This window comes from Leucopleurus acutus (genome assembly GCF_964270905.1).
Source record: "Leucopleurus acutus genome assembly, chromosome: X".
NCBI classification, from domain to species: Eukaryota; Metazoa; Chordata; class Mammalia; order Artiodactyla; family Delphinidae; genus Leucopleurus; species Leucopleurus acutus.
Genome location: NC_139148.1, coordinates 55,308,383 through 55,321,181, shown reverse-complemented (window position 1 = coordinate 55,321,181; position 12,799 = coordinate 55,308,383). Strand labels below are relative to the sequence as shown.

The 12,799-nt window shown below is 38.4% G+C and overlaps 1 protein-coding gene across 2 annotated transcripts in view; it reads right to left on the bottom strand.

The window, feature by feature from the left end:
- The window catches only part of HEPH (hephaestin), a gene marked incomplete at both ends in the record, with an annotated part of 87,842 nt that overhangs the window by 34,443 nt on the left and 40,600 nt on the right, over positions 1-12,799 (bottom strand). For both annotated transcript variants that reach the window (XM_082864783.1, XM_082864782.1), the window contains 3 exons: positions 7,609-7,740; positions 8,517-8,656; positions 10,215-10,428. In XM_082864783.1, coding sequence (XP_082720909.1) covers positions 7,609-7,740; positions 8,517-8,656; positions 10,215-10,428 — 486 coding nt within the window. The remainder of the gene's footprint in view (positions 1-7,608; positions 7,741-8,516; positions 8,657-10,214; positions 10,429-12,799) is intronic.

Here is a 12,799-nt window from a genome sequence, read left to right as displayed (position 1 = left end):
CTTCTTTCTTTCTATTTTTTCTCCCTTTTCTTCTGAGCCATGTGGATGAAAGGATCTTGGTGCTCCAGCCAGGAGTCAGTGCTGTGCCTCTGAGGTGGGAGAGCCAACTTTAGGACACTGATCCACAAGAGACCTCCCAGTTCCACATAATATCAAATGGTGAAAATCTCCCAGAGATCTCCATCTCAAGACCAAGACGCAGCTTCACTCAACGACCAGCAAGCTACAGTGCTGGACACCCTATGCAAAACAACTAGAAAGAAAGGAACACAACCCCACCCATAGCAGAGAGGCTGCCTAAAATGATAATAAGGCCACAGATACCACAAAATACACCACCAGACGTGGACCTGCCCACCAGAAAGACAAGATCTTACCTCAGCCAAGAGAACACAGGCACTAGTCCCCTCCAACAGAAAGTCTACACAACACATTGAACAAACCTTAGCCACTGGGGACAGACACCAAAAACAATGGGAACTATGAACCTGCAGAATGAAAACAGGAGACCCCAAACACAGTGGGATAAGCAAAATGAGAGGACAGAAAAATACACAGCAGATGAAGGAGTAAGGTAAAAACCCACCAGATGTAACAAATGAAGAGGAAATAGGCAGTCTACCTGAAAAAGAATTCAGAATAATGATAGTAAAGATGATCCAAAATCTTGCAAACAGAAGTGAGAAAATGCAAGAAACATTTAACAAGGACCTAGAAGAACTAAAGAGGAAACAAGCAATGATGAACAACACAATAAATGAAATTAAAAATACTCTAGAAGGGATCAATAGCAGAATAACTGAGGCAGAAGAACAGATAAGTAACCTGGAAGATAAAATAGTAGAAATAATTACTGCAGAGGAGAATAAATGAAAAAGACTGTAAAGAACTGAGGACAGACTCAGAGACCACTAGGACAACATTAAACACACCAACATTCAAATTATAGGGTTGCCAGAAAAAGAAGAGAAAAAGAAAGGGACTGAGAAAATATTTGAAGAGATTATAGTTGAAAACTTCCCTAATATGGGAAAGGAAATAATCAAGTCCAGAAAGCACAGAGAGACCCATACAGGATAAATCCAAGGAGAAACACGCCAAGACACATACTAAGCAAATTAACAAAAATTAAATACAAAGAAAACATATTAAAAGCAGCAAAGCAAAAACAACAAATAACACACAAGGGAATCCCCATAAGGGTAACAGCTGATCTTTCAGCAGAAACTCTGCAAGCCAGAAGGGAGTGGCAGAACATACTTAAAGTGATGAAGGAGAAAAACCTACAACCAAGAATACTCTACCCAGCAATGATCTCATTCAGATTTGATGGAGAAATTAAAACACTTACAGACAAGCAAAAGCTGAGAGAGTTCAGCACCAACAAATCAGCTTTACAACAAACGCTAAAGGAACTTCTCTAGGCAAGAAACACAAGAGAAGGGAAAGGCCTACAATTACAAACACAAAACAATTATAAAATGGGAATAGGAACATATATATCAATTATTACCTTAAAGGTAAATGGATTAAATACTCACACCAAAAGACAGAGACTGGGTGAAAGGATACAAAATCAAGACCCACATATATGCTGTCTACAAGAGACCGACTTCAGACTTAGGGACACATAGAGACAGAAAGTGAGGGGATGGAAAATGATATTCCATGCAAATGGAAATCAAAAGAAAGCTGGAATAGCAATTCTCATATCAGACAAAATAGACTTTTAAAAAAGACTATTAAAAGAGATAAAGAAGGACACTATATAATGATTACGGGATCGATCCAAGGAGAAGATATAACAATTGTAAATATTAATGCACCCAACATAGGAGCACCTCAATACATAAGGCAAATACTAACAGCCATAAAAGACATTAGCATAATCATAGTAGGGGACATTAACACACCACTTTCACCAATGGACAGATCATCCAAAATGAAAATAAATAAGTAAACAAAAGCTTTAAATGATACATTAAACAAGATGGACTTAATTGATATTTACAGTACATTCCATCCAAAAACAACAGAATACATATTTTTCTCAAGTGCTCATGGAACATTCTCCAGGATAGATCATATCTTGGGTCACAAATCAAGCCTTGGTAAATTTAAGAAAATTGAAATTGTATCAATTATCTTTTCTGACTACAACACTATGAGATTAGATATCAATTACAGGAAAAGATCTGTAAAAAGTACAAACACAAGGAGGCTAAAAAATACACTACTTAATAACAAAGTGATCACTGAAGAAATCAAAGAGGCAATCAGAAAATACCTAGAAGCAAATAACAATGGAGACCCAACGACCCAAAACCTATGGGATGCAGCAAAAGTAGTTCTAAGAGTAAAGATTATAGCAATACAGTCCTACCTTAAGAAACAGGAAACATCTCAAATAAACAACCTAACCTTGCACCTAAAGCAATTAGAGAAAGAAGAACAAAAAAAACCAAAAGTTAGCAGAAGGAAAGAAATCATAAAGATCAGATCAGAAATAAATGAGAAAGAAATGAAGGAAACGATATCAAAAATCAATAAAACTAAAAACTGGTTCTTTGTAAAGATAAACAAAATTGATAAACCATTAGCCAGACTCATCAAGAAAAACAGGGAGAAGACTCAAATCAATAGAATTAGAAATGAAAAAGGAGAAGGAACAACTGACGCTGCAGAAATACAAAGGATCATGAGAGATTACTACTAGCAACTCTATGACAATAAAATGGACAACCTGGAAGAAATGGACAAATTCTTAGATATGCACAACCTGCTGAGACTGAACCCGGAAGAAATAGAAAATATGAACAGACCAATCATAAGCCCTGAAATTGAAACTGTGATTAAAAATCTTCCAACAAACAAAAGCCCAGGATCAGAGGGCTTCACAGGCGAATACTAACAAACATTTAGAGAAGAGCTAACACCTATCCTACTCAAACTCTTCCAAAATATAGCAGAGGGAGGAACACTCCCAAACACATTCTACGAGACCACCATCACCCTGATACCAAAACCACACAAGGATGTCACAAAGAAAGAAAACTACAGGTCAATATCACTGATGAATATGGATGCAAAAATCCTCAACAAAATACTAGCAAACAGAATCCAGCAGCACATTAAAAGGACCATACACCATGATCAAGTGGGGTTTATTCCAGGAATGCAAGGATTCTTCAATATACACAAATCAATCAATGTGATACACCATATTAACAAAAAGAGGAGAAAAACCATATGATCATCTCAATAGACGCAGAGAAAGCTTTTGACAAAATTCAACCCCCATTTATGATAAAAGCCCTGCTTTCCTCAGGGAAAGCAGGGAAAATTTCCTCAACATAATAAAGGCCTTATATGACAAACCCACAGCCAACTTCGTCCTCAATGGTGAAAAACTGAAACCATTTTCACTAAGTTCAGGAACAAGACAAGGTTGCCCACTCTCACCACTATTATTCAACATAGTTTTGGAAGTTTTAGCCACAGCTCTCAGAGGAGAAAAAGAAATAAAAGGAATTCAAAACGGAAAAGAAGAAGTAAAGCTGTCACTGTTTGAATATCACATGATAGTATACATAGAGAATCCTAAAGATGCTAGCAGAAAACTAGTAGAGCTAATCAATGAATTTGGTAAAGTAGCAGGATACAAAATTAATGCACAGAAATCTCTTGCATTCCTATACAATAATGATGAAAAATCTGAAAGTGAAATTAAGAAATCAATCCCATTTACCATTGCAACAAAAAGAATAAAATATCTAGGATTAAACCTACGTAAGGAGTCAAAATACCTGTACACAGAAAATTATAACACACTGAATAAAGAAATTAAAGATGATACAAACAGATGGAGAGATATACAATGTTCTTGGATTAGAAGAATCAATATTGTGGAAATGACTCTACTACCCAAAGCAATCTACAGATTTAATGCCATCCCTATCAAACTACCACTGGCATTTTTCACAGAACTAGAACAAAAAATTTCACAATTTACATGGGAACACAAAGAACCTGAATACCAAAGCAATCTTGAGAAAGAAAAAAAAAATGGAGCTGGAGGAATCAGCCTCCCTGTCTTCAGACTATACTACAAATCTACATTCATCAAGACAGTATGCTACTGGCACAAAAACAGAAATATAGACAAATGGAACAGGGTAGAAAGCCCAGAGATAAACCCACGCACATATAGCCTCTTTATCTTTGATAAAGGATGCAAGAATATATAGTGGAGAAAAGACAGCCTCTTCAATAAGTGGTGCTGGGAAAACTGGACAGGTACATGTAAAAGTATGAAATTAGAACACTCCCTAACACCTTACACAAAAATATACTCAAAATGGATTAAAGACCTAAATGTAAGACCAGGCACTATCATAATCTTAGAGGAAAACATAGGCAGAATACTCTATGACATAAATCACAGCAAGATCCTTTTGACCCACCTCCTAGAGAAAAGAAAATAAAAACAAATATAAACAAATGAGACCTAATGCAACTTAAAACTTTTACACAGCAAAGGAAACCATAAACAAGACCAAAAGACAACCCTCAGAATGGGATAAATATTTGCAAATGCAGTCCCTGACAAAGGATTCATCTCCAAAATGTACAAGCCACTCATGCAGCTCAATATCAAAAATACAAACAACCCAATCCACAAATGGGCAAAAGACCTAAATAGACATTTCTCCAAAGAAGATATACAGATTGCCAACAAACACATGAAAGAATCCTCACCATCTTTAATCATTAGAGAAATGCAAATCAAAACTACAATGAGATATCATCTCACACTGGTCAGAATGGCCATCAACAAAAAATCTAGAAACAATTAATTCTGGAGAGGGTGTGGAGAAATGGGAACACTCTTGCACTGCTGGTGGGAATGTGAATTGGTTCAGCCACTATGGAGAACAGTATGGAAGTTCCTTAAAAAACTACAAATAGAACTACCATATGACCCAGCAATCCCACTACTGGGCATATACCCTGAGAAAACCATAATTCTAAAAGAGTCATGTACCAAAATGTTCATTGCAGCTCTATTTACAATAGCCCAGAGATGGAAACAACCTAAGTGTCCATCATCAGATGAATGGATAAAGAAGATGTGGCACATATATACAATGGAATATTAGTCAGCCATGAAAAGAAACGAAATTGAGCTATTTGTAATGAGGTGGATAGACCTAGAGTCTGTCATACAGAGTGAAGTAAGTCAGAAAGAGAAAGACAAATACTGTATGCTAACATATATATATATATGGAATTTAAGAAAAAATATGTCATGAAGAATCTATGGGTAAGACAGGAATAAAGACACAGACCTACTAGAGAATGGACTTGAGGATATAGGGAGGGGGAAGTGTAAGCTGTGACAAAGCGAGAGAGAGGCATGGACATATATACACTACCAAACGTAAGGTATATAGCTAGTGGGAAGCAGCCGCATAGCACAGGGAGATCAGGTCGGCGCTTTGTCACCGCATGGAGGGGTGGGATAGGGGGGGTGGGAGGGAGGGAGACGCAAGAGGGAAGAGGTATGGGAACATATGTATATGTATAACTGATTCACTTTATTATAAAGCAGAAACTAACACACCATTGTAAAGCAATTATACTCCAATAAAGATGTAAAAAAAAAAAACTAAAAATAGAATTACCATACGACCCAGCAATCCCACTACTGGGCATATACCCTTAGAAAACCGTAATTCAAAAAGATTCATGGGGCTTCCCTGGTGGCGCAGTGGTTGAGAGTCCGCCTGCCGATGCAGGGTCCACGGGTTCGTGCCTCGGTCCGGGAGGATCCCGCATGTCGCGGAGCGGCTGGGCCTGTGAGCCATGGCCGCTGGCCCTGCGCGTCCGGAGCCTGTGCTCCACAGCGGGAGGGGCCGCAGCGGTGAGAGGCCCGCGTACCAAAAAAAAAAAAAAAGATTCATGTACCAAAATGTTCATTGCAGCTCTATTTACAATAGCCAAGACATGGAAGCAACCTGTGTCCATCATCAGATGAATGGATAAAGAAGTTGTGGCACATATATACAATGGAATAATACTCAGCCATAAAAAGAAATGAAATTGAGCTTTTTGTAGTGAGGTGGATGGACCTCCAATCTGTCATACAGAGTGAAGTACGTTAGAAAGAGAAAAAAAATACCGTATGCTAACACATATATATGCAATCTAAGAAAAAAAATAAATAAAAAGGCCATGAAGTACCTATGGGTAAGCTGGGAATAAAGACACAGACCTACTACAGCATGTAGTTGAGGATATGGGGAGGGGGATGGTAAGCTGTGACAAAGTGAGAGCGTGGCATGGACATATATACACTACCAAACGTAAAATAGATAGCTAGTGGGAAGCAGCTGTATAGTCCAGGGAGATCAGCTCGGTGGTTTGTGACCACCTAGAGGGGTGGGATAGGGAGTGTGGGGGGAGCGAGACACAAGAGGAAGAGGTATGGGAACATATGTATATGTATAACTGATTCACTTTGTTTTAAAGCAGAAACTAACACACCATTGTAAAGCAATTATACTCCAATAAAGATGTTTAAAAAAAGAATAAAAAAATAAAATAAAATTTACATACCTTAAAAAACAATGTTTTGTGTATATATATATATATATATATATATATATATATATACACACACATATATATGTGGGGTATATATATAGTGTAATATTATTCAGCCTTAAAAAGGAAGGAAACCCTGTCACAAAATACAACATGGATGAACCATGAGAACATTATGCCAAGTGAAGTTATCTAGTCAGAAAAGGTCAAGTACTGTATGATTTTACTTACATGAGCTACCTAGGTCAAATCCATAAAGACAAGAAAGTAGAATGTTGGTTGCCATGAGCTGGGGAAGGAGGAATGGCAAGTTACTATTTAATGGGTATAGAGTTTCAGTTTTGCAAGATGAAAACAGTTCTATGGCTGGATGACAGTGATGGCTGCACAACAATGTGAATGTACTTAATGCCACTGAACTGTACACTTAAAATGGTTATGATAGCAAATTTTATGTTTGTTTTGCCACAAATATTTTAAATGGAAAAAGCAGGCAGAAAATCAGTGTTATAGTGACACAATGTGAAAAAGATTCATCCCACTGCTGCTGGCTTGAACCTGGGGGAATCGGGTGTGAGCCAAGGAATGTGGGTGACCTCTAGAAGCTGGAAAGGACAAGGAAATGGATTCTCCCCTAGATCCTTTAGAAAAAACACAGGCCCTGCCAAAACCTTGATCCTAGTCCAGGAAGACCCATGTCAGACCTCTGACCTACAGAACCAGAAGATAATAAATTTGTATTATTTTAAGCCACACACACACACACACAAGACCTTAGGTGAACAGTCTGTTCTGAGATTGAAAAAATGAGTGTTTCATAGGGACAGATTCAGACTGGGGCTTAGTTCTGGTTAATATTCCTGTTTCTGTTCGCTAAGGACATATATATATATATATATATATATATATATATATATATATATATATAGTTTTTAAAGGAACAAGCCAGAGAGCTGAAACAGAGATGCTTCACGTGTTCCTTCACTAAGTGTTCCCACTCACCAGGCTCAGCAGCCAGTGGCCAGCCGGTGCTAGATTCTAGCACTCCATGGGCATGCACAGAGTAGGGCCGGCTGGCATTGTTCTTGAATACCACAGTTAGAATATCACCAACCTCTCCTCTGATAAGTGGACCTAGTATACACAAAAGAAGAAAAAGTCTCATTAGTAGAATAGTGGAACAGGGACATTAAAGACATTAAAAAAGGGATATACATAGGAGCTCCCTAGATTTAGGAGTTTGCCCGGAGAAAGGGTCCCAAAACTGAAAGTCATGACTGACTCCATTTTTAAATTCAGAAGTCCTTGAGTTGATACTGCTACCCACAGGATAAAGGTACTTCAACAAGATTATGCCTCCAATTATCCCTACTTTTCCCACTCCAACTCTGTATAACAGCCCAAGTTTCTAGATATTCAGGGCTCTGTGGAATCATTGTTGGTAAGGAGTGAGAGTTTGACACAGAGTACAGAATTGCTGGGTTCCCTTCAAGGACCAGTGGGTCCCTTCTGTGTGAAGATAAGAATGATGAAACTCATTGGCTCCTATGAAAGTGAAAAAACTACAGCAATAATTGCAAGGGTGTAAGTGTCATACTAGTTCCCTGTACCATTTTTCCTACTCTTCGATGTTCCTAAGTTCCCTTGCTTTTAGCATTGAAAAAAAAAATCATCACCCTTACAGATCCCTAGATATAGAGGCCTGGAAATACCTGGTTTAGGTTGTAGCAGAATTCATGAATTACCCCCATATGATTGCTTATTTTCATGGATGATTTATAAAATATGACCATAGTTCCACTATAAGGAAAACTGATAATGAGGAATGGAGAGGCCTTCCTGATATGACATGACCTCCCTAAGAGCATAACAGGTTTCTAGACACTAGGAGGGAAGTGGAATTCCCTTACCTAAGATTCCCAAGTGTTCCTCTGATCCAGTCCTTGGCCGTCGGACCCTGAATGTACCATCAGTGTATTCCCTGAATACAGCTTTCTTGTATCTGGAACCCAGGAGTCCATCTTTGTTGCTCAGGAAGATGTGACCATAACTAGAGGAATCCAAAGAGTGGCATCAGCACCTTGCCCTTAACCCCTCATTTTCAAGTATGGGAAATCTATGTCAGACCCAACCTCATGTCACAGGTATAAGAAGGTGAGGCCTATTCATTCTAATATCAGATTACACACTTTGGATGCATATCTGCAGTTAAAGATGGCATATTTCAATATTTATTTATATTTCCTTGTTTGCCATCATCCAGTTATGAATTTATAGTAAAATTAATCTGGTAAGAATCAGAGCCCTGAACTCTAGCTCAAGCCTTAATGATGTATTAGATGGAATTAGTCTGACAAAGAACAAGGTACAGGTGGTAGGAGAATGGAGAATACTAACTGCTTCTGTTGTTGGTGGATAAGGGGTAGGGAGAGGTAGGAAGAAAATGAAATCTTACAGATTTCTCATTATGGGATGTTTTCCTGTTTACAGAGAACTTTACTATTCATTTTATCATTTGATCGTCCCAATAGGCTGATGAGGTATGTATGTCCTAGAGGTGGAATCCAGTGATCTAGAGGTGACAGGGCTTATCTTCATTGATACTATCAGCCAGAAAGGGAGCCAGGGCTTGGATTAAAGGCTGCTCAAGTTCTTTCAACCATACCACATCACTTTAAAGATGAGTAAGCCAGAGTCCAGAAAAGGGACTTAATTTTTTCTAGCTTGCAGTACAAGTTAGCAAGAAGGCTTCAACCTTCAAAAACCAACAGAAAGATTGGCAAAGGGTAGTGAGAACACCAAAAATAAACTATAGTTGAAATTGCTAAACTGTACCATAATTTCCATTCTCCACTCCTTCCTTTTTAGTAATAGAATCACCTAGGTTTTAGCTGAGCACATGGCTGCCTAACCAGAGATTACACTTCCTGGACTTTCTTGCAGCTAGGTATGGCCATATGAATAAGTTCAGGATAATGGGGTTTCAGAGAAAGTAATGTATTACAACTTCAGGTCATTGCCTCACAGACAATGCTGCTTGCCATGGATTTAGTGTCCATTTCTTGATAGCTGGGAGTGACTACAACTGGAAGAGATGTCTTAGTTCCAGAGATGAAAGCAAGTGTTATGGGTAACTAGTTAACTTATTGGTCCTGAACTGCTCATATTTGTACTTAAGCAAGAAATAAAATTCTAACATATTTAAGCCACTCTATTTTGGCCTTTTTCTTCTATACAGCTTAGCCTCTATCTTAATGACATTTTGTCAAGGGACATCTGAGCTTGGGGACATTCAGTCCCTTGAGTAAATTCCCTATAAAGTTTAAGTCCCAATATCAGTGCTTCTGGCTAACCAGAGGAAAGGATGCCAAGACTGAGAGCATGAGGATGTGGGCAAGGTTTTACTTCAGCTCTACAGTATAACAACATAGACAAAGCACTGAGTACCAGCTTACCTGTGTTCTAGTCCTTCCTCTAGATTTGTTGGTATCTTATTAGTTGACTTCAGATAAGTGCCTCCACAGCTCAGAATTTCAGTATCCTCCTCCATTTCAGTAAAATGGTCCAGAGTCTTTGAAAGTGTGATCACTTCTTTTCTGAAGCCTTACCTGTCCTTCTCAGACTGGTTGTGCCATTCTAGTTCCCAGCTCCTGTCAGGGCAATAGTCCCACTCCATCTCTTCTGCCATGATGTAGTAGATCCTTGCAGCTTGGTAATGTTGACGAGAGTTGGCTTGGTGGCCAGGACACTGGGAGACATTATAGATTGCCCTCATTCCTGCTTCTCTATGGCTGCCTGCCTGGCAGTAAATTTCAAATGTCCCTGAGGTAGGAACAGAGAGAAAAACCTGAATCAAAACACCCCTGTATAGTGTCTGAGGGAGTTCCTACTTCTCTCTAGGCATATTGCAGAGAGTGGGTTGTTTTAGATAAGGTTTTTCCATGCATTAGATAAAAGATTATTACAAGTTTATTGAGAGCAATGAGCACAGAGTTTAAGAGCTCTGGTGCCAAAGCTACATTGTCTGGGTTTAAAACTAAACCTGCCACTAGGATGACCAGCTCCTCCCTGTTTACCAAGGGCTTCTCTAGTTTTAGCACTGAAAGTCCCATGTCCCTGGAAACTCCTCAGTTCTGAGCAAACCGGGATGGTCAGTCACCCTATTTGACACTTGTTTTCTATATAACCTTCAGGAAAATTTTAAGCCTCTGTATGTTTCAATTTCCTCATGGTAAAGTGGGGAGCATTTTACTTAATAGGATTTTTTTAGAATTAAACACAATAATATGTAGATATTGCTTGGCACATTATAGAGTAAATGTTCAATAAGTGAAACTATAAGTAAGTAAATAAAGCTGTAATTATTATTTAAAGGAAGAAATTGACCAATTTTCTCCCTTCCTACCAAGTCTCAAAGAAATAAATGTGGGCTTATATATATATATGAATTTCTTGATCACAAGAATTCTTACATCAGAGAGCTTTGGAATGGCTTCCCCTAGGTTTTTTACAATGAAATATTTGGATATCAGTCTTAAATGTCTGAATTGTAGAGCTGCCTGGATCTAATCTCAAGATCCAGATTTCTATGTCAAGGACACATAGGCTCATAGACTATTGATCAGGAGAAACTAACTTTTTTACATTTTCCCCAGTATTACTTCCTTTACTGCTGACTGCCTATACCACCACTACAAATTCCTCCTAGCTTTTAAAGGCCTCTATGAGCTAGCTGAAAACTATTGATGCAATCCCACTTACCACTCTGTCCCAAACTCATCAGTGCTTTAACTAAATCTGTCCCTGATTGCCCCTCTCACATATCTCATTCTTATCTTGGAATTTTCACTCATGTTATTTTTACTTTTCTGGAATAGACCTGCCCATCCCCTTCCCCATAAATATCTATAAGTGTTCACTCATTCTCCAAGACCCAATTCATGCTTCATCTCTTCCAGAAAGTCCTCGCTGACTACTCTGGCCCACATTGGACTTTATGTTCTTGACCTCTCTACTCTTAAAACACTTTACATATAAATCACATGGTTAAGGACTAAGTGCTCCTCTCTTTAAAAAACAGTCCTTTCCACTAGTTTATAGACTTCTTGAAAAAATCTAATATTTTCTTTCCATATCTACTTTCTGACTTTTCAATTTCCCTTATACCCCAAATCTATTCCATCAATAAATCCTATCATCTCTTCCCTCACAGTCATCCTTCTGTTTCCACTCTCACTTCCTTAGTCAAAGCCACTATCGTCTCTCACCTGGAAAACTTCAATGGTCTCACAACTGTCTTCTCTGTTTCTCCCTCCCACCTCAAACATTCTCCAAACAAGATACAGGGTCCTCTTTAACAAATATGATCCAGAGCACATTGCTGCCTTGTTTAAATGCTCCATTCATACTCAGAATACAATTCAAGTTCCTGACTGTGGTCTATAAGGCCCTATATAATATGACTCTTGCCAACCTCTATGATTTCATATGATGTCAGGCTTCTCCTTGCTCACTACACTCCAACCATACTGGCCTTCTTTCTGACCCTTGAACAAACCACGTTTATTCCCACCTTGAGACATTTACACTTGCTTGTCTCTCTGCTTGGAATATTCTGCTCAGAGATCTTCATATAGCTCCTTCCTCCCCATTACTTAGATCTTAAATGTCACAATCTCAGAGTGGTCTTCCCTAAATAACTTCTCTAAAGCTCCAATCAGTTCATCACACCATTGTATTTTATTTCCTTCATGACATATATCATGATCTGAAATTATCTTATTATTTTATGTGTGTGTGTTTGTTGTAGATCTCCCCTGGGAGTAAGTATCATGTCTATCTTTTCACCTCTCTATCCCAGTCTTAGCACATGGAATGTGTGCAATAAATATGTGTTGAGTGAATGAATTTCTGTGCAAATGAATGACTGCATACACTGTCCAAACATCATAGCTTAGGGGTTGGTATGGAGAAGAAAGTCTGATGATCACTGGAGGGAATGGGAAAAGATAGAAGTCTTTTTGGGAGAATCATATGACCTAGGACTATCACATCATCTCATATGGACATTGTTGTCCAAGGTGATTCTTTTTTTTAAAAAAATTTATTTATTAATTTGGCTTCACCAGGTCTTAGTTGTAGCACATGGGATCTTTAGTTGCACCATGTGGGTTCTAGTTCCCTGACCAGGGAT